At 51.2% G+C, this 22815-nt stretch overlaps 1 protein-coding gene across 20 annotated transcripts in view; it reads right to left on the minus strand.

Annotated features, from left to right (window-relative positions):
• Wnk2 (WNK lysine deficient protein kinase 2) overlaps positions 1-22815 on the minus strand; it is a 114386-nt gene that overhangs the window by 60042 nt on the left and 31529 nt on the right. For all 20 annotated transcript variants that reach the window (XM_076573284.1, XM_076573296.1, XM_076573289.1 and 17 more), the window contains exons 3-6: positions 10892-11064; positions 9623-9843; positions 4422-4579; positions 818-906 (exon numbers count right to left, since the gene is read on the minus strand). In XM_076573284.1, coding sequence (XP_076429399.1) covers positions 818-906; positions 4422-4579; positions 9623-9843; positions 10892-11064 — 641 coding nt within the window. The remainder of the gene's footprint in view (positions 1-817; positions 907-4421; positions 4580-9622; positions 9844-10891; positions 11065-22815) is intronic.

Genomic DNA, 22815 nt, shown 5'->3' on the forward strand with positions numbered 1-22815 from the left:
AGGCAGGGGTGTGGAAGAATAGAAGCAGACAGTCAGAGGTAAGTAAGGACTTGCTAGGCCTAGGGGCTTGGAGCCAGAACCCAGCCACGGACGGGGGGCTCCACCCAGGTCATCCGGCAGCGAGCTGTTGCTATATGATCACTCCCAGTTCCAAGAAGTCATGCCTCCCAAACACACAGCCCTAACCACTATGTCTGGTCTGTTCTCTAGTACAAATCCATTAACCATGCAGCATCCTCTGGGCATCATGTTGATGGCAATGAACACCAGCTACCTATCCCTGTCTACTCCTGAGAATGTCACGTGGATGGGTGAGTATACTCCAGTTTCAGGGCTAGGAGGGCTCAAAGACACCCCTAGTTTTCTGGCTGTCCAGCTGGGAAGGCTAGTCCTGTTTTGAAGAGGAATTGGCTTTGTAGAACAACTGGGGGGTCCAGAGGTGAACTCTGTGGCCTGAGAGATGGCTGGAACAAGTACTCCTATGTACAGGCTGCTGTTCAGAAGAGCTGACAGGGCTGAGGCACATGAGGAGCCTGGGCATGGAGATGTTCCTTAAGGTCATGGAAATGGGGACGACTAGATAGCAAAGGACAGATTAAAGGTCTGGGTGCCCAGCACTTCAGGCTGGGTTGGGAGCCTATCAGGTGACAGGAGGGGATGTGTGTGCTACACTGCTCACAGCAGCTCACTAGCCTGGTGTTGCATAGCTTGAGCCAGTCTGCCTGACCTGGGAAGTCTGCATGGAGAATGTAGCCTGGGATGCCAGCTGGACCAACATCAGCTGGACCACACCACAGCCCACAGCGCTGGAGCTTACCTTTCTTCTTTGTTCTTACAGATGCACTCTCCGATGATCTCCTTGATCTCAGGATCATGCACCTTCTCAAAGCTGGCCGGCTTGATGCCCTGAGAACAGAGTAGAGTTATCCAGCACTACCCAGAGCTGGAGGCACCAGCGACACCCCCAGTGTCTCCCACAGCTCAGCTTGCTACCCAGGGCACTTCCCAGCCTGAGTCCTGGGACCCAGCAGAGCCTGGGGCCTCACTGAGTTGAGGGTGGAGCTGTGGGCAAGGAAGCTGAGGTGGCTATGAAGCAGAGCTCTGGAAAAGAAAGAGTGATAAAGAGCCCATATGTCTACATCCCCTCAAGCCTTTGCTTAAAACCAAGGTAAGTACCTAGTCAGCACCACAGATCTTAGCAAAGAAACATTAAGGACCTTCAGGCTGAGCCTGAAGGGATGCGGTAATGGTACAGTGTGTGATGATCAAATAAAAACTACGAGAAATGCTAGGAGGCAAGAAGACACAACTCACCCAAAAGAAAAACCAGTCTACAGAAATGAGAACGTGCTGCAAGTCGGAGGCAAGGGGCAGGGGTAAAACTCACAGCAGCTGTTCAGGAGTTGAAAAAAAAAAATACTTCTGGTGATGAGCAGAAATTATAGATACAAAGACCTGACTAGAGATGGGAACTTGACAGAAGAGAAGACAGGGTAACAGGAGCTGTTGGGCATGGAGCTGAGACACAAACGGACACACGGCTCTGTGCCCTTTACTTCAGAATCTGTGACACTAACGAGGTGCAGGTTGGCACATAATACACATAAAAGCAGACCCCCAGAGGGACAGGATGGGGAGCAGTGAAGAAAAAGGAGACATACTTGAAGACAGATGACAGTTTAGGCAGGAAATGATTTCTATGTAAGCACATGGACCTGAGTTCAGATGCCCAGCACTCAAGTCAAGTCAGGCTTGTTGGCACTGGGAGAGGTAGAGACAGGCAGATCTTGGGGACTCATGGGCCAACCAATCTACAGCGCTAGATTCAGTAAGAAACCCTGTCTCAAAAGTAATGTGGAGAGTCAACTGAAGAAGACACCTTGGTAATTTCTGGGTCCCACACGTGCCTGCATGGGTGAATACACACACACACACACACACACACACACACACACACACACACACAGAGAGAGAGAGAGAGAGAGAGAGAGAGAGAGCGAGCACATACTAGAGAAATGATGGTCAAGATGTTTCCAACTTGAATGGAAACTCCAGGCCTATGGATGCATCACATGCAGGCCCCAGGCTTGAAAGCAGAATGGGGAAGAAGCAGATGGGTGACAGGAAGCCTTATGACCCTCTAAGCTCTTCCCTTCAGCATAAGGCCAGCTGCCAATGTTCCTCCCCACTCAGGTCTGAATAGAGGACATCCTGCTGTATAAAGCATCCCCAGCTCAGCCGGGCGGTGGTGGCGCACGCCTTTAATCCCAGCACTCGGGAGGCAGAGCCAGGCGGATCTCTGTGAGTTCGAGGCCAGCCTGGGCTACCAAGTGAGCTCCAGGAAAGGCGCAAAGCTACGCAGAGAAACCCTGTCTCGAAAAACCAAAAAAAAAAAAAAAAAAAAAAAAAAAAAAAAAAAAAAAAAAAAAAGCATCCCCAGCTCAAACTCAGGCCAAGATCCTCATGCATGTTGTCACAAGGATCACCATGTGACAAAAACATGCAGCATGGCCTCCACCTATGCAGTAGATGCTGATGCTGCAGCTGATGCTTCAGATCCAGCAGTGAGCATCTACAAAGCTGTCCCTGTGCTTGGCTGCAGAGCCTCCGGAGCAGAGGCCCCAGGACTTCCCATACAAGCTGCCCTCATCCTGGTGAAGAGCCTCAGCCACAGTGGGTTCCACACTTCCCAGAGTCAGGCCTTTCAGCCCACGCCTGGGCTCCTTCCCCAGGAAGTCAAGAGCACTGACTGTGGTCACTGCTTCTGGCCACAGGCCAGGAAGAGACTTGCGAGGGAGAGGGAACCGCTGGCCACTCTGAGAGCACAGCTAATCTCCCCTATCAGAAGCAGGAGCTGCCAGGGTTCATTTACAATCGGCTCAGTTACAGGGGGGAGGAAGCAACTAATTACAAAAAATAAAATACCCTGAAGACATCAGCCCTCCCAAGCATCATCCTTCAGCAAGATTCAGCCTTCAAAATCCCTGCCCTTTTCCTTTCTGAAGAATATAAAGAAGGAAGAGAGGAATGGAAGGACGGGGGAGGAAGAAGGGGATGAGAAGGAAAGGAGAGAAATATACCTGCTGAGCCTGGCTGTTGAAGGCCCACGTGGGGCAGACAAGAGTAAAGAACCTCACAAGGTCCCCATCCTTATGCTGTCTGCTATCAGAAGGAGGGGCATGTCCAGTCTTCTGCCTAAAACCACCCCCTCCTGCCCCCAGCCCAGATTACAAACCACCACCTATCTTGTATAGGACAAGCCTGAAGCCCACGGTTCCTTTCCCATATGCCACACCGATACCACCAAGATCTCCCAGGCCTTCAACAACCTGCTTGGCAGGCAGCCCCTGACTCCCTGGAGTAACTTTACACCTGTGTGGGCTTCCGGGCCAGGGCACCAGTCAAGAACTCTTGCCTGTCACCACCTAGCCTCAGTGTGCACAGGAAAGGCCCAAGGCAACTAACCAAGTGACATAATTTGGATCTAATGGCAAAAGGAAAGAGTTGCATACCATCTGCAAGAGGGCTCATTAGGGTGGATGGGCCCAGGGTGGAGCTACATGGGGGCCCAGGCCATGCACGGCTCCACACACACCTGCAGCGAGAACCTCTGCCGCACAGGCACCTGCAGCAGAGACGGACAGACAAAGCACAGGGTCCCAGTGGGCTGCCCGAGGAGGATGCAGGAAGGACTCTGGGGATCACGACAACCCAGGTCAGGGAACACCCCGAGGGGCTGCCGGCCTCTCCACGAGAGCAAAGACAACACACCGTGAGGACCGCAGAGAAGAGCCCTGGCCCAGCGGCTCCACCTCAGAGGCTGTGTTTGTTCTGACAGCAGAAGGGCCACCACAGAGAGAGAAAGGACAGCCCAATCTGTTTGCACAGCTGAAGCCTTAGAGTCAACTCAAAAATCACAGTGACAGCAAAACAGGGTGGGGTTCCCAGGCTGCCCGGTGCCGCTGCCCAGAGACATGCTCGGCCGAGGCGATGGTTCCCAGGCTGCCCAGGGCCGACCGCTGCCCAGAGACATGCTCGGCTGAGGCGATGGTTCCCAGGCTGCCCAGGGCTGACCGCTGCCCAGAGACATGCTCGGCTGAAACGATGGTTTGGCAAAAGGGAAAACAAACTGGGACTCTAAGATAAAGAAGATGGGGCTCACTTCCTGAAAGGAGGACTCAGCAGAGCTTCAGCCTCTCCAGCTTCAGGTTCCTTCTTCCAGGGTCTCCTGGTTCCAGGCAGGGAACAGCCCCCAGGGCTAACCACCACTCACGGCACCATTACTTTTGCTAGACTTCTCACCCAGGCAAGCCTCAGGGTCCCCACGGTAGGGTGTCCATGCTCACTCCTTTTCTTACCCAACTGCCCAAGGGACTAACCAAGGCTGTGTCCTTACTAACAAGGTGGCTGAGTGGACTCACACAGGTGACCTTGCGATAGATCTGGGCGGCGTTCTGGCACTCCGAATAGGGGTACTCTGAGGTGGCCATCTCCAGCATACACATCCCGAAGGCGTAGACATCAACTGACTCATCGTAGTGCTCCTCATACATTTCAGGCGCCATGAACTCAGGGGTACCTGCACCAGGAGCAGCAGACACAGCTGTTACTGACCATGGCCCCTTGGCCCCATAGATGCCCCCCACCGCCTCCATATCTGTCCCGTGGCACATTCAGGACACCAGTAAGGTCAACAGATCCCAGGATTCAAGCAGACGTTCTCTACACACTGAAGTGTCTAAAACCTCACCTTATGGCTCCAGGGCTAGCCACCAGTTTTCAGTGCCATTTCAAGCCACAAGGTTGGAAAACACAGTGTCCAGGGGGCTGGGGGAGGGGCATACCTATTCTCTGAGTACACCCTGGTTGTGTGTGGATACTGTACCTTTGGTTACCCCAAAGCTGCCTCTAACTGCAAAAACCCAGGAAAGCCCTGAGTGTCCCCAGAGAGGGGAATGACTAGATTTTCTGGGTATAACTCATGATGAATATGACATGCAATGATCACTTTGGCGGGGGGGGGGGGGGGGGGGGGGGGGCTGAGAAAATGGCATCCACCTGACACATCCTACAGAGATGTTAAGATAAGGACCACTTGTAACACATCAAATATAAAAAAAAAAAGGTGAAATGATGCTTGCTCCACGTGGCCACTATGTGCATGAACATGTATGCTCCCTCTTGCGTGTGGAGCCCAGAGGATAATCTCAAGGCATCGTTCTTCAGGTGCTGTCCCTGCATCTGTTTTTCTCCTTTTCCTCTGAGTCAGGGTCTGTCCCTCCCCTGGAGCTGAGTACGCTAGGCTAGCTAGCCAGTGGACCCAGGGATGGGTAGTAACCAAGCTTCGGCTTCAAAAGCCAAAAAACCAAACAACAACAACAAAAAAAAAAAAAAACCAAGAAAAACAAAAACAACAACAAGAAAAACCATCTTTGTATTAAAATTTAGCTAGTCTGTCTACCCTGCTTGCTCTGAGGACCCAGTCTCTGCCCGATAACTAACGGGATTGTAGGCTGGCTGTCACTTTCAGGTAAGTGCTGGGGACCTAAATTCCAGTCCTCAGGCTTAGGTAGCAAATGCTTTAACCTCTAAGCAGCCCCGTGTTAGGGTCTCTTGCCCCTGTGTTGGGGTCTCTTGCCCATTATTCATTTTAATATGCATTGTGAGTCTGACCAAAAACTGAAGAAATATAAAAATGCACGTTTGGGTTTATGTAATATAAAGAACACAGAACTGTAGAAAAAGTCTATCAGAAAGGACAGAGACCAAGAAGAGTGCTCATTCTGAGAACTTTCATCCTTTTGTGCTCTTGAAATTCTTTGGCACTGCTGATTTTTAATATTTTTAAGTGCCATCCCATCCCCTGTCAGAGAGTATGAATATACTTCTTAGGCCACAGAATGCATGAGAGAGAGGTCCCAGGCAGGGGTAGCCTACAAGTGGATCAGAGCCCAGGCCCTTCCCACCCCGTCATATATCCTAGGGACCCCAGCATATGTGGAGGGGTTACACGGGCCTAGAGCACAGTGGCCACTCAGGAGGGCCCACCACCGTGGCAATTGGAACACAGTGAACAGGGCAGCTGACTTGGCCGGAAACCCCAAGTTGCAGGATGGAAGGGCTCCCTCCCCAGGGCCACCTCTATTGCCCATAATGCCATCCCATGATGCCTCTGCCAGGGACTGTGTGGGACAAGTTGTCCTGTGATAACAAGGAGAAACCACAAAGCCCTTTCCTGCTAGAGGAGCCAACAAAGAGACTCCAGGGGTGAGTCCTGGGCCCTAGAGAGGACTGTGACAAAAGAGGACTCCCAGGACTTGGAGCTGGGCCAGTCACTCCTTAGCACATAGAGGGACCCCAACTCTTCTGGCAGAAACTCTACTCACTAGCTGGCCACATGGCATTAGAGTGAACAGACAGCATTATCCCTGGGTTTGGACTCTGTTGGCATCAGCAAGAAGAAAGGACGCTGCTCTGCAAAAAGTATCCCAGACAGCCCAGCTCTGGGAAACGGGCTGAGCTGGAACTAGCTTTGGTCCAGGAAAGGAGGCCCTAATAATTCCTGAGCATGGATGCACTTGACTCATTTTTCCTTTTCATCTTACTAATTAAATCTGAATTTTAGAAATAACACGTACATGTGCTCGCTCGCGCGCACACACACACATAACTGTCTAGGTGTCTGTCCACCCATTGACCCATTTCATGTTCTGCCATCAGCCACAGGGTCCCTGAGCCCAAGGCTGCCTTGCACATCTGCCAGGCATCCCCAGGTCCCTGCACATGAGTCTGCATGACAGTAGAAGTGGCAGTGGCCCACCCCCACCCTAGGCCCAGCTGTTTTGCCGGGTGCTAGGGAACGGTCCTCACACCGCTGCTCTCCAAGCTCCTCGTGCCAGAGTCAGGCAGACCTCTGTGGGTACAGCCCTGGCCACCTTTGGCTTTCTAATGGAGAAGTCACTTCAGCTGTGGCCACAAGGCATCTCCGCCCCCTGATGAACAGGAGAACGTGTGCTGAAGCCTGGCAGGAGTGGAGGAGGCTAACACTATAACAACCCTACAGCCCATGAGAATTGCACCGAGTCTGTAATGAAAGACAAATTATTTACTTCATGGGATTTGAAAGCTCTATTTCCTAGATTTCCCTGATCTCCCTGACTTTTGTTAAAACAAGAACAAATTAACAATTGGCCCTTGCTCATTTCCTCACTGGGGAGGCAGAATCCATCTCTCATCTCCTGCCTAGAACTGCTAAGTACTCACCTGTTACATCCACATGAGACCCAACAGCCCAGGCCTCCTCCTACTCTACCTGGCATGCCAAGCCCATCCAGGGCTGACCTATAGCTCTTGCTAGAATAGCTATCCTCAGTTCACCTTGGCCTTTTTCCCATTTCGCTCTTCAAGGGCAAATTTATAAAACTTGCTTGGAAACTGCCCAGAGCTCAGGACCAGGGTGTGCTCCCCACAGAGGCCAGAGCCTTGGTCGCCAGGATGGAACACACAGGCCTTCACCTGGCTTCAGAGATCAGTAAAGCAAGGTCTCGGTTAGTGCCTGCTCCCTATGCCTCCAAGGAGGCCCCCGTGGGTCAGGCCCGTCCACAGCCCCAGGGCTCTGCCTTGGCCACAACAGGCACTACTGTATCTGCTTCATGCGAAGGGGCCACAGGGATCTCCAGCCCCACCAAAGCAGCAAGAAACGCACTAGGAGGATGCGAGGCCGTGTAGCCTGCAGTGTTGGGTTTACAGCGCCTTCCTGGGACTGCCGGAAACACCCAGCCTTCATCTCCACTCACTCTTATCCCCCAAGCCAGAAACGTGAAGCCTTATTTCCAAAAACGCAGAGAGCTCACAGCTGTGGAACACGGGTTCCTTAAGTGGAAGGAACCTTGCTCTGAACACTTATTTCTGAGGTGTGTGACCCTGAGGGGCCTTCCTGTCACCTGTCGGAGTCCAAGGTCTGAAAAACAAAACCTGACTAGAAACTTCCCAGAGCTCAGAGCCAGGGTACAACACCTCCACAGCCCTGAACCCCACCCATTTCTCTTCATTTTATGTAAAGAGGTATCTGTGTGTGTGTGTGTGGTGTATGCATACATGTACACACACAAAAGTCAGATGATGTCTGGTGTCCTGCCCTATCCGTCTCCACCTACTCCCTTAAGACAGGATCTCTCTCTGAACCTGGAACTAGGCTGGTGGCCAGAAAGTCCCAGCAATCCTCTCACATCCCTGCAGTGCTGGAGTTATAAATGTACATGTAACCATGTCTTGTTTAAAATATATATTATTATTTTTAAATGGTATGTGTGCCTGTGTCTGTGTCTCTCTGTGCACACACATGCATACATGCACCACGTATGTTGGGGTGCTAACAGAAGCCAAATCCTCTGGAGCCACCTGACATGGGTGCTGGAAATTAAACTTGGGTCCTCTAAAAGAGCAATACACACTGTTAAACTGCTGAGCCATCTCTCCAGCCCCAGTGCCTCGCTTTTTAAATCTAGGTTCTGTGGATTTGAACTCGGGCCCCTGTGGTTATCCTGCAAGTGCTCTTACTAGCTATCTTCCCAGCCTAGTCCCACCTACTTTCACAGACAGGAAACCGAGACTTAGGTTGGTCCCAGCTCCCCACCACCCTATTCTACCAGGATAAGGAGACCAGGGATCTAGACTCAAAAAGGCCAGACAGCTATCCTTAGTACTATTGCAAAGAAAGCAGTCCCCAAGATTACCCAACAGGCCATCTTCGTTCCCCAAGCAATTCATGGGGACCTGAGGCCAACCACCCCTTGTCCTGTTCATGGGGGTAATCAGCCTTGATGGAGGGGCACACCTGACTTCAAGCTATGAGCCCCAAAGCAATTGCCACTGCAGCCCTCTATAGGTTTTTTCCAAAGCCCACAAAAATCCTTCCCAGTATCTGGTGGACACTTAGAGACAGGCTAGTCCCTTCGAGGTTGGGCACACATGATCCAGACCCCCCTTATCCTTACACACAGCTGCAGGCTATTGTCCTCAGGACCCAGAGCATCATCTCCCCAAAAGTTGGCCATGGACCTATCTCAGAGGAGGAGAGGCCTGGAGCCAAGGCCTGAGGACAAGAAAGGACCCAACCCCCCAGCACCACCTCCCAATACCATGTAAATACCATGCTGGACCTCTGATCCATCTTCCTGCTCAGACACTCCCAGTTGTCATTTCTTTGTGTCCCTGACTGCTGGAACAGCTCCAATGCCACCTACTACAAGCAGCGTAATTCCTCTCTGGCAATACTACTTCCTCCTCCTGAGCAGCCGCAGTGTCCACCAAGGCTCTGAAGCTGGCATCTAGCCCACCACCCTCGGCAGACAATCACAGGTGGTACCTAACACAGCTAGGGATCTGATGCAGAGACCACCACATCCCTGAGTCTGACAGAAGGGGTCTCAGTGAGAAACAAAGCCAGTATCTCCAGGCAAGCTACAAGTGTGTTCCCTACTAGGCAGGTCCTCTGGCCGAGTCACCAGAATCCTGGGACTGCTTGGATGCTCTGTACCAGGTCTGAGCAAAACCAGGTGACGGTGGCTCCTTGAATGCCATGTGGTTCCCCGATGGGCTTAGGAGGAAGAAACAGGCTCACCTATCACACTTTTGGCAAATGATGCTCTTTTAAGGGTGGCCAGGCCCAAGTCACCAATCTTCACAGAGCCAGTGGGTCCCGTGATGAAGATGTTGTCGCACTTGAGGTCTCGGTGAATGATGGGGGGTGTCCTTGTATGCAGGAACAGCAGGCCTTTCAGGATCTGCCGGCACCAGCTTCTCAGTACCTTGGGCTTCATCACCTTGAACCGCTTCAAGTACCTGGAGGAAGGGCAGAGCTCACCAAGCAGCTCACCTGCTGCTGTCCCTGGGAAGCCCCCATCTGGCAAAGCCTAGCCACATGCATTTGGCAGCTACGTGGCAGGCAGTGAAGGGAAGGGGAAATGCCAACAGCTCTTCCCCTACCCAGGGCGGCTCAGCTGGATCCAGGCCTGGAGCAGACGTTGACCCAGGACCACAGCCTTCACGGCTCTTTGCCCTGGAGACCTTACTAACAAACCATGGCAAGCACAGCCTTAATCTCCTGGATGTAATAGGAGGCACCAAATGGGGCAGGGTCCCAGACTACAGTATGAGTGACAGAGGAACACCTCCAGTCAAAGGTCAAGAAGGCCAGGCTTTCCATGCAACAAGCCACCCACGTGATGAGCCCTGGCTCCACCCAGAAGGAAGTGAGAGGTGAGGATGAGAATTAGGATTTTTCTCACCAAATCTTCACATGAGATTGAAACTGCCCAGAGGCAGAGGACATCAAAGTCCTCCTTAGGGCCTCAGGGTTAAAATGGTTCAGAGGAACCCAAGCTATGGCCACTCAGAGGGGACATCCCCTTCCCCCATAGTACAGACCTCGGGGAACAGGAACAAACCGCCATGGTCCACCTAGCTCTCAACCCCTTACTGTGTTATGTTTGGCCCTTAACATCTGCATTGTGCCTCCAGGACACTAGAACATGCCAGGCCGGCCTCTAGGCAAACAGACATTGGCCAGAAATAAGGAACCATATCACTGGGAAGTAAAACAGCCTTCCAGTGTCCCACACAGGAAGGGAGAGTGGGAACAGTCATATGGTCATGAGAACCAGTCTCATTTGTCACAAGAAGCCAGAGGGAGCCAAATGCCAGGACTAGGTTTGATTCTTCTCACGCGGGGAATGGGCTTCCCACGGCCTAGAGAAAGCATATCACTCAAAAGAGATTCTGAATCACAGACACCTGTCAGATTGGCCCAAGCATTCCAACACCTCTGTTACGGTAGCTATCACAGCCCTGCGCCCAAGGCTACCCCAGCCCACTGGTGTGCAGCACTTACGTCTTCAGTGTCCCCGAGGTCATCAGCTCCGTTACCAGCACGATACATCGCTTGCCCTTGGCGCTGGACTCCCAGAAGTCGTAGAAGCGCACGATGTTGGGGTGCTGCAGGCCTTTCAGCATCTCCGCCTCCTCTTTGAACCGCTGCCGTTCAAGCTTGGTGAGCTTCCGGTCCTAGAGCCAAAGACAGGTGCACTGGGTGGGTTGTGCTCTGGGCCTTGTCTGCCACGCTCCCTTCCTCCAGGAGAGTGCAGCCGGTGTAGGGGCGGCAGGAGAAGCCTCAGAGGCATGCCACTCCCCAGCAGTGACATGTAGCAGGATCTACCCTTTCACAGTGACAAGTGGCACACCACAGCCCCAGATACAGGCCCTGCCTGGGGCCCCTCTGCTGGAAATTGCTCCAGGAAGCCAGAAGCAGCTCACAAGCTATGCTGCCAAGCTTTTGCACTTTTTCATTTCAAACACCTCAGAGGCCTCTGCTCTCTCCAGTGATCACTCACTCGCAGAGTACTTGTTACAGGGATGAAATGTCCGTTTGCTTCTAAGTATACACAGAGCGGGGAGGCGCTCAAGACCCAGGAGACCTCAGCGGAGGGGAGATGACACATGCCAGAGACCAGCACCGAGATGATGGAGGACTGACTGACTTGGCAAAGCCAGTCCTGAGAGCAGGCAGCCCGGCCCTTGGAGCAGGAAGAAACATGCTTCACCTGGCCTTGTGCCACGATGCCTGGCCAAGGCAGCAGAACTAATCTGCTGTCCCAAAGTTTACAACAGAGCAGTAAACACCTATCATTGTAGGTCTAGGCACACAGTTCAGTGCACACAATGCTTACCTACCACGCACAAAGCCCTGTTGTTCAACCCTCAGCACTCAATGAACAAGGCCTGGTGGCCCACACAGTACTTGGGAGGTAGAGGCAGGAGGATCAGAAGTTCAAGGTTATCTTCAGCTATATATCTAATGAGAGGTTAGCCTGGGCTACATGAAAGCCTGTCTCAAATGGAAAAAAATAAAAATAAAAAAAAAAAACGCCAAAAACAAACTTCATTGCTATCTTGGATTTCATCAGGTATGTGAGCTCCACCCTCTGCCCTCTGCCTTAGCTCCTGCCTCATTAACCCCTGTAGCCTACCTAGACCCTGGCCCTTCCCTTCCCCAAATCCAAATGGATTCTCACCCTGGAGCACTCAAAACAAACCCAAAGAGCTCACATGTCCCCAAGTGCTGCTCTGTGCTTCCAAGCTCATCTCATAAGATGCCACCAGTCATGGGCCTTAGGGTGACCTCTCCTCACTCTATAAGCACAGTGAGACCTTCTCAACTCCACCTAAGTAGTGCCCAAAGTCACCTTCTAGTCCCGTCTCCCTGGCCACATACCCCAGGGCCACAAGTGTGTGAGAAGAGAGGCGTCTATATTTCCAAAGGAAACTGTTAACACAACCAAACACAGAGCACAGAAACTTGGAGGAATTCCAGGAGACAGGAAGCAGGTGGTTTAAGATAGACCAGGGAAAGATCAGAGCTGAAAGGAAATATAAGCAAAGATCCCCAGGATCCTTTTGGAAGCCTCATACAATGTCAAGCCAGAGTCCAATAGAAGCAGTGGGCCCATAGGGTCATGACAAGGGTCACTGTGTTAAGAAATTATTCCCCACATGGTAGCTGTACCCATCAGGCCAGACCACTGCCCCATAGCACAGACCCTCATCAGTGGGACTAGACAGCAGTCATCATCAACAAAGCCAAACAGCCAAGAGAAATGATCAGTGCAGCCAGCACCAGAAAGACAATCATTCACAGACTTCAAAAACAGCTAATTAATGTTCTTCTCATGAACACCCAGAATTTGGACCTGCTTATACAAGAGCAAACTTGTATTTTAAAAGGAACCACCCAGAAGAGAGTTCTTACAAATTTTGAAAGCTGGGCTGGCCTTTTTTAATATATAAAATATTCCATAATCCAGTGAAATAGTAAGTACAAAGAAAGTTAATCTCTAATCTAGACAATAAAATGGTAACACGTTCCGCTCATTAAATTACTATTTATCTAAGATAATGAGAGAAAAGCTACACATGGGGAGAAACCATTCCCAATACACACATCCGACAAAGGCCTCAATCCTGAATGGAGAAAGAGCTTCCGTAACTGATGTAGACAGACAGATGCCTCTCCAAATAACCTACAAAAATGGCCAAGATTCCCTCAGCAGCTTCCTACCAGCTCTGGGTCCCATCACTCCCCTCCTGGAGAAGACCCACAGGAGAGAAAGGAAACACAAGTCCTTGAAAGATGGGCAGGTGGGCAGCCCCACCACAGCCCCACCTAGACTCGGCTGAAGCATCCCACCAGGTAAATAGACACACTTCGGTGGCACTCCCACAAAAGCAGTACACCTCAGCAACTGGAAGGAAAGAAGCCCCTTGGTTGAAAAACATTCTGTGTGAATCTCAAAAGCACCAGTCTGAACTAAAGAAGCGAGACAAAGCACGTGTCTAGTGGGAACCCATTTTGATAGGGAACAGATAGACTAACAACAAAGGGATCACCTTCAGAACAGCGGCTGCCTCTGGAGTGGGCAGGATCTGGAACTGAGAACCTGGTGGGTGGCTGGCGGGGAGGGGGGCCATGAAAGATGCTTTTTGTTAGTTTGGGACAATGGGATGGAATCATCCCCAAGCAGCAAGCCTTGTGCTTGCTGCTCAAATGCCCTACCACTGAGCTACAGCCACAGCCCAACTCATGCTTGTTTCGTGTGTGTATGTGCATGTGTTCAGGTGTGCATGCACATGAAAACCAGAGACTGACAGTTGCTTTCTTTTGGGGGTGGTGTGGGTTGAGACAAGGTCTCTCTCTATGCAGCCCTGACTGGCTTCAGACTCAGAGAGATCTGCCTGCCTCTGCCTCTATGAGCACTGGGATTGAAGAGGTGAGCTACCACATCCACCTGGCCTTGGCTATCTTTCTCAATCACTCTCCACCTTATATACTCATACAGGGTCTTTTTAAACCAGAGCTCACTGATGAGTTTGCCTAGTCTAGCTAAGCAGTTTGCTCCAGGGATTCACTGTCTCGGCCTCCCACGAGCTGGGATTAAAAGCAGGCTGCTCCACCCATCCAGTTTACCGACCCGCTATACAACAGATGTAAACTCTTGTCCTAATGCATTTACAGCGAGTGGTTAAACAACTGAGCCACCTCCCCCAGCCCCCAACTTGAATTTTTTAAATATGCATATATCACTGATTATAAATTACACCTCAATTCTTAAAATGTAACAAAAAATAAATAAAAAGTTAAAACTATCCAAAGACCAAATGAGAAAGTAAGTTTAAAAGGAAAAAAAGAAAGAAGAAGAAATATTAAGAGACATGAAAGAACTACCTGGAAGACAACTATGGAACTGTGGCTCTGAGGAGAGACATCCATCCTGAAATATGCACAGCAGAATAGCATTTCCCTGAATTAAAAGGAGGATGACTTAGGACGAAAAGGCCTACTGAGGTCAGGTCAGTAAATGAAATCTGACCCACCCTCCAGCTCTGTCCCAGTGAAACTTCAGAATCCTGAGGCCCGAAAAAATTTTCCTATCTGCGAAGAAATGGCCCAGGCAACAGTGAGTGATAACTGGTTGTGGGGAGGGTAGCAGCCTCTTCAAAGTGCCGACTAGGAATTCTATACCCAGCCAAATGCACACCTATCTAGGCTGACCAGACTCTTTTTCCCACATGTGAGAACTCAAAGGTGACTTCCCGTGCCCTCTAGATGAACTGAGCTACTGCAAACAGAAATGGATGTGTCCAGGTTGGGGAAACAGCTCATCAGGCAAAGGGGCTTGTTGAGCAAGCGTGAGTCCAAATCCCCAGGTACGGTTGTGTGCATCCAGGCCCCCTACACACAGCGCTATGGGAGGATTGGAAAGCTTGTTTGTCCACCAGCCCAGCTCCAGGTTCAGTGAGGAAGCCTATCTCAAGTGAACAAGGAGAGTGATAGAGCAGGACCCCCAACATCCTCCTCCAGCCCCTTCACGCAGACACATGCACAGAAAGCACACCCACTCACACCTATGCAAACACACACAAAGGAATCTAGCTGAATTGACCTTTGGTGTCACTGATGAGGCAGCTGAGAAGACGATGGATCCTGGGCAGGCTCGGCATCCCCACAAAGCCTTCTCAGGGCAGCAACAGTCTGTCTCCAGTTCCCTTCCCATGGGTCTAGTTAGTGACTTGAGAGAAGCCTCAGAGCACCATTAAAGTCTACGTTATTTTACAGTATCCATCATCGACCAGCAGCAGCATATGGCTCAAAGTGCAATGCCCAAGTTGTAAGTAACAAAACTAACACAAATAGGAAGCGGGAGACGGCGCCTTGCATAGGCTACAGTCCATCGCTGTCCTCCCCATGTGAGTGCGCGTCCACGCATGTATGGGTGTGCATGCATTGCTAGTTACAGAACCCAGGGCCTGGCACACCATTACTGATGCCAGATAGCTAGAAGTGATAAAGACATCCGAGTCAAAGGTCGTTAGCCATGCATGCTGCCTCTAGGAGAGGGACAGGAAGTGGGGCAGAGACCTTATTATAGGTTCCATACCACCAGGATGTTTTACCAAGGTGCCATGCCCCTTGGTCATTTAAGATTGGATCTCACGAGCTCTTCTGAGCACGGCCCACTCTCACTGGGTTATACAAGTCATCCTCACCCATAACTCCACCACTGGTTGGTCATGCAAAGGAGTGTCAAAGTGGCAGCCTCCAAGGTGGGGAGAGGGCCATTCAGGGGTGCTCAGGTCTGACAACCCAGGTGATCAGATGACCTGTTTCTGATTGGCTTAACCCATGGTTCAGGTCAACCTGGAGACACACATCAGAGGGGGCTTCTGGTATTAAGAAAGTCACAGGTTGCCGCGGACAGTGGTGGTGCACACTAATATCCCAGAGCACTTTGCGAGGTGAGTTTGAGGCCAGCCTGGTCTACAGAGCAAGTTCCAGGACAGCCAGGGCTACACAGAGAAACCGTGTTTCGGAGGTTGCTGCCTAGAAAGTGCAGTGTTGGCAGGGCCGCTCCAGCAGCAGCAGCCCAGGGCCACAGCGCCATCACTACAGCCCCAGTGGGTGATGACAGAGGGAGTCAGGCCCACGAGGGACATGTCTGCTGTTCCTGGAAGAGTGCAGTGTCTTTCTGTAGCAAGGCAAGAGAACCACAGCTTCTGAGGACCAAGAGAAGTAGAGAGCCATGCTCAGGCTTCAGTGGTAGGGCTGGCTAGCACTGGCTAGCACTGGCTAGCACTGGCACAGTATAACTGGTAGCAAGCCTCTTTCCAGAAGATGTGCTTGTGGTCTGAGTCAAACCAAAGGAACACGAGAGGATTTTTTTTAAAGTCATAAAGAAGAATGAAGATATGCTCTCTGTAGAACCCTGATGTAACTGGAACAGTCATAGAAGAGAACTGTCTTCACAGAGGACAGTATTACAGGTCTGCTCTCGTCTGTGGGTGCTCAAATCCATGCAGACGCATAAATCATATGATCCAGGTGACACAGAGGAGAAGTGAGACTGTCCAGGAGAACAAAGGGATCCACTAGGAAGAGGAGGGGCCCCAAAGGGGAGGAGAGGATGGGGAAATACGCTCAAAGTATATCACATGCTTCCATGAAAACGACCTCACCTAATCCAGTACAGTCATTTTAAAAATTTACATATATGGGTATTTTGCTCTGCATGTCTGTCTGTGTACCATGTGCATGCCTGGTACCTGCTGAGGTCAAAGGAGGGTGTTGGACCCCCTGCAACTGGAGTTACAAATGGTTGTGAGCCATCATATGGGTACTAGGAATTGACCTGGTCCTTTGCAAGAACAAGTGCTCTTAACTGCTCTGCCAACTCTCCAGCTCCCAATAACCTTTTTTTAAGCAAATAAAGGCTCTGGAGTCTGGGTCTAGAGCTGTCTCTCCTATGTAGGGAGGAGACTAGGCCCAGTTTGGACTCCAACTAGTCTGACAGAATGGGGTTGGAGGTCCCCGGAAGAGCTTCAGACCTACTCAAAGATTCATCTCCCTCATGTCACCAAGTGTGACACCCAGTGGTGCCACCATCCTGGGGCCAGCAGGCATCTATCTGGTCAGGTAGCACAAAGCTGCAACTGTACACCTGTGTCTCTTCTGTCCCCTCACCTCCTGAGGTGCCCCAGTACTCCAGAAGGCTCAGTGTTCCTGCACACTCCACATCATCCTGGAATACAGGTCCTCCCTCCACTCTCAGGTTCCCAGGGTTTGAACCAGGTCTACTCCCCTTGCTGGGGCCAGTGCATGCTTACATCACTCTCACAGTTCAAAGTCTGTGGGCTGGATGGGTGCAGGGGGCACAGGGTCTGAGAGGGTGCGCCACTCTATCTCCAAGCTCTGCTCCAGGCCAGGAGCTAAGCAAGCAAGAAACCTTAGGGGAAAGCCGCCCACAGACGAGAAAATCAACACTCAATTACCCACTGAGACAAAAATAAGGCTGAAAGGACAAGTGGGCAATGCCAGCCAGGGCACCCAGCCCCCAGACAGAACCCTATCTGCGGGTGGCCTGGGAGAACTGTGATCCCCACTCTGTGCAAGGCACAGACAGGGCCAGCATCTCTGCAGAAAGAGACCTCTGGGAGGACATAATGAAATGAGGCTGGGGACTGGCCCTGGACAGCACTGGGTGACAGTCTGTGGGTGGCTCAGTCTACATCTGGTACCCTACAGCCAGGGGAGAAAACTTCTGGTTCTGTTCCCTCCTATACCAGCTGCAAGGGTGAAGCCCAAGCCCTCTTAGCCTCGTCCTGGCAACAGTCAAGTGTATCACTGAGGAGCCAGGGTGTACCTGCCAATCATCACAGTCAAAGAGCTCCTGTATCAGATAAAAACAGTGGATATAGGATATGACCAGAAATCAAGAGACTGGGTGATATGCTCCTAGAGTCAGTCTTTGAAAGAGACTCCAGCCATCGATCCGTGTCCCACTGTCCACCCTGTGAGTCCAGCATGTGCTCAGATCGAGGGCTCAAGATTCAGGAAAGGCACCAGCAAGCCTCCTCATACTTAGCCTTCTTTGTCAAGAGCACCAAGAAGTTCAGTTATCTGAGGCAGAAACTTGTACTTGAATGTCTGGTGCCTTGCTGCCTTTGAAAATAATGCTTTTTTCTTCAGAGGGAAGGGCTGGGGCAGAGAGAGGATGACAGGTGTCGGGTGACTCAAGGCCTTGCTCTAGGCCAAACTCCTGATCCTAGGACTCCAGCCAGTCACTGACGGAAAGATAGGTCCCCTCACCAAGAGGAAGCAAGCCACACTGTAGAGCAAGTTATTTAGATTAATTTTTAATATAAACATTGAAATGCCAACTTCTCAGGGCTTGCTATTTTAAATGACTTATTGGTTCATGCAAGCAATAAATCCAGAAGTTTGGGTATCAGGAGTGGCTTCATCAAGGTCCCTCTATCATTTCCAACACTCTGGAAATATCAATTGTCTCAATCTGAAATGTCTCCCATGGGATCTGAGTGTCAGCTCTCCATCAGCCACTTCACAAGTAAGTCCATTCGCAAGGTTGCCTCCCACTCCGGTTGAATCCAGTTTTGCTTCTGCAAAACCTGATAATGCAGTGTTTCTGAATCTCTTCTAACACTCTCCTAGCCCTCCCCAGCATAAAACTGTAGATTCTGAGATATAGCTCTTTAAATAAAATTCTTGCTACCTAAGATTCTGGGGCCCAGGTGCTTCTTCAGAACTGGATGACAGGCCATTATGCATTAATAATGCACAGGTGACCAAACAGAAAACAAACTTCATTGAAAATGTGTCTTTTCTGCACCACGGAGAGCTCTTCCCAGCAGTACCAGGCACCTACTGGGGAATTTTTATTATCTCAGGAGAGAATCAGGGCCTGGCATGAGTCTGCCCATCTTCTGACCTATGTCCAGGGACTCTGAGAACGTCTCCTCCACTCAGTCAGAAGAAGACAGAAGAGGTCTGCAAGCCATGGAGGGGACATTTCACCTTCCCTCCCAACAAACACTTAGGAGACCTGGAACCTGTATTCCCACACGCTACATCAGGACCAGCAGCCATCTCACTAAACAGGAAGCCCGCATCCTTGCCGGAGCACAGTGGGGCAGTTGGAGGGCAGGTTCTCTGCACCCTACTGTCCCTACTCTGGGGCTTGAGTTTCAGGAGGCGACCATCTCCTGGAATAAAGATGTCACGGAGCAGAGAGGACCATTGTGGGGACCAGCAGCTCTGTCACCATCTAGCATGAAGGAAAGGTCCAGGGAAGGACACATAAAGACCAGGAGAACAGAAGTCAGTAGGGGATGGTGTGTGATCTAGACACAGCAGCTCCTCTGAGGCCTGGCCCATGATGTGGCACAGGTGATGAAGATGTGGGCTGTCTGGACCAATTGCCAGACCACAGAGGGAGTGGATGGGAGACACATAGGCATGGCTGACCATAAACTTCTCTAGTGGCCTCGGGCCTCACAGAGACCTGACTGTGGGAGAGAAAACAGAGGGAGGACAGAGGGCCCTCGGGTGACACCACCCAGCTGTACGTCCAATACAGGCTGCCCACTTGGGCTTCCCAGTGAGTCTGAGAGGTAGCCACAATGCCTAGAGACAGCCTGTCTTCCGTTTCACTGTGACCTTCTCAAATGGTACCTGTGAGTGGTTGAGGCCACACTGGACAGAGCAGGTTGGGAGGCTAGCCATCCTCCGTCCTCTGAGTACCAGACAGCGGACGCTAGCCTACAAGCCCACACCTAAATGCTACAAGAGCCCTGGTGAAAGGAGGGGAAGGGGGCGGAGGGGAAGGGGGCTAGCCTGCGATGCACCCAGCAGTCAGGGTGAAGCGGACTTCCGGAGACTCGCGGCCTTCTCTAGAAACAAGTGTGCCTACATCAACATGGGGTCCTCTCGGTCAGATCAAAGCCGCCATCCAATAGAACACACCTCGGTATAACCCGTGGGCTCTGGAGCAGGTTTCTCCCTCAACAAAGAAACCCAAGAGACCTGACCCTACTGACGACTCCATTAAACAATGGAGACCCTCAGTCCTGCAGTCAGGAGGGAGATGGGGCAACAATGACCCTTTAGCCCGGTCCCCTCAATGCCAAGAGATGGGCAGTGACACCCATGGGAAGAGCACAGTGCTGGCTGGGATGGGGCCCCTCTTGGGGGAGGGAAGGCAGCTGCCAGCGGGGAGTCTGTGCACCTGTGCTTCAGAAATAACAGAGCAGCTGAGCAAAGAAACAGGTGAACACGCCAGGAACAACAGGTGGGGCTGGGGACAGGGCCCGTGGGCGTTCCACTTCCAGGTAAAGGTGTTCCAGTTTACAGTCAACCTACAATTCCGGGGGGCAAGTAGAGCGCATCCACATGCAGCCTCTCCCACTCCTTAGGACAGCACCCAAGGGCCTCCTCTCCACCCTGTGGCGGCCCTACAGCATTTAAGCCACAGTCCACGCTTCGCCCCTGAGCATTGCCACCTGGCCACCTTCCCAGGGACCGGCCTCATCAGTGACGAACACAAACGGAAAGCCCAGAGCAAGCCTAGGAGTGGCGAACACTTCGGGAAAATGAAGGGGGACTCTACTATCCACAGCCCCTCTCTCTAGAAGGAAACGTCACTGCTGCACTTGCAAAGAGTTGCCGAGCGCTCACTGTGCCCTGTGCTACTGTGGAGACAGAGGATTAGGAGAACCTAAGCCCTGCTATTGCAGAGAGCTACCTCAGGCCCTCCAGGACGGTAGCCAGCCCCACGTGCAGTGTGCTCACTAGTGGGGACCAGGGTGTAGGTGGACAAAAGCAATTTATGTTTGGTGGGAACAGATAACCTAGACATGTTTGGAGGGGTCAGCTAAGAGGCAGAAGCCACCTCTCTGGAAACCACCTATCCCAGAGTTCTTGGCTGCAGATAAAAGGGACACACACTTATACCCCAGCCCCTCAGGGACATCTAGGGACCCTTCCTGTCCAGGCTGTTGTGAGAGAGGGATGGAGGCCACTGATCTCTGGCACCACCCTGATCCCAATATGAGGCTCAGTGATCTCCAAAGCTAGACTGAAAGCCAGCATGCCTGTCCCATCCTCAATGTCGGCCATACATTGCCCTGGCCCTGACTGGACCCTCTGCACTGAGGACAGGCAGCTCAACAGAGAGACACCATACATGTGGGCCACTTTAAAGGGAGTCACAGTAAAGGAGGGCCACCATGGAGGAGGGTCACTCACAGAAGAGGAAAGGGAATATCAATATTACTTTCCTGTAAGGAAGCGGCCTGGAACCCTTGGACGCTGCCTAGACCAGAAGGTCATAAAAATGGGGACTTCAGAGCACATGCAAGCCATAGAGGGAAATCTCACAGAAGCCTCCTGCCCTGGAAACCCCTCCTGAGACCCATACTGCATACTCACTGATGGACACCTGAGGGGCTCAGTCCCCCTCAAGCTGACCATACCACATATCTGATTTCTAGAAAGGGTAGGCCCCATCTCACAGCCTCTTCCCTGCAGGGTCACCTAAAGATAGATTTGGACAGCATCATGGCCACGGGTCAGCAGGATTAGCACAGCTCAGTCAGCAGGGACAGCTCCCTCAGGGTGAGGCTGTGGAATTCTGCTCAGCCAGTTTCAGATGCCAGGCTGGCAGGACTGCCCACTCCCTTGGGGTTGGAATCTGGCAGCCTACCTTACCAGGCAGCTGCCCTATCCTTATAGCAGGTCCCAAACTTCAGGGCATCTCAGGGTGAGTGGAATGGGTCTTAACATCTTACGGGAAGCTGTGGAGCCCCCCCTAGAATGCAGAGCACCACGCTCACCATTCTGTACTAGCCGGTGCCCAGGTGGGAGGCTCTGGGCGTTAAAAAGCTGGGAAATGTGGTATCCACTGCTGTATCAAGCCCAGCTCTGGCTCACTCCTCTAAGACCCCACTTTTTAAAATGTACGTTATGACTCCAAATGGGGTAGCTGAAGACGGACTGAGGAGGCAGAAATCTGGCAACAATAAGAGGTTTATGAGGCCAGTAAGATGGCTCAGCAAATTTGATCCCTGGAACCCGCAGTGGAAGAAGATGAACAACTCCTCAAAGTTGTCTTCTGACATGCACAGCCATGCTCTGGCACGTGTGTGCCTGCATTTAAAACACACTCACCCAACAAAAATAAACACAATTTAAAAATAGGAAAATAATTTTTATGAGCTTATGAAAATGCACTGGCCATATATTGATTCAAAACCAAATGCCCAATGAATCTGTAGTGTTTCTGACAGCACTTGCTGGTGCTAAATCACAAGACTTTGCTGCAGCCTTGGTCCTGAACACACTACGTAAGCACTATGCAGTGTGCCTCTGTCACACCAGCAAACTCTGTGCAGAGATTATAAACTACAGCACGTTTGAACTGCAATGTTTTTACTGTACATACAAAATTTTCTGCTCTTACAGAAACACAATGGTTTAATTATGGAAAATAGAGACTTTTTAAGTTTTTTTCTGCCATTCCTCAGCATAAGTAGGATCAAAGTAGCATCTCTTTGGATCACATTGTATTTGAATGTTTGACTTTAAATTTTTTGCTTGAGTTGCTGACTTGTATTTCTTTCTTTTTTTAAAATCAAGACTGCAAGAGCCAAGGATAAAGGGGTTTGCTCTGAGAGTGTGTCTCCTAGCAACGTCAGAAGCTACACCCATAAAGCCTCACAACACGGCCACCCAAGCATGAGCTGAACAAGGACAAGAGACACGCCGAAGCTGATGGGGAAAGACCGCAGGGCCTCACCCCTACACAAAGGTCTACAAGCAAACAAAGAATGCTGAGACAGGGGAAAATGGTCTCCCCGGAGAAAGCCACCAATTAGTTATCCTACACCCAATGGTCAGCCCTGAAAACATAC

The sequence above is a fragment of the Peromyscus maniculatus genome, chromosome 5 (assembly GCF_049852395.1).
Source record: "Peromyscus maniculatus bairdii isolate BWxNUB_F1_BW_parent chromosome 5, HU_Pman_BW_mat_3.1, whole genome shotgun sequence".
In the NCBI taxonomy this organism is placed as follows: Eukaryota; Metazoa; Chordata; class Mammalia; order Rodentia; family Cricetidae; genus Peromyscus; species Peromyscus maniculatus.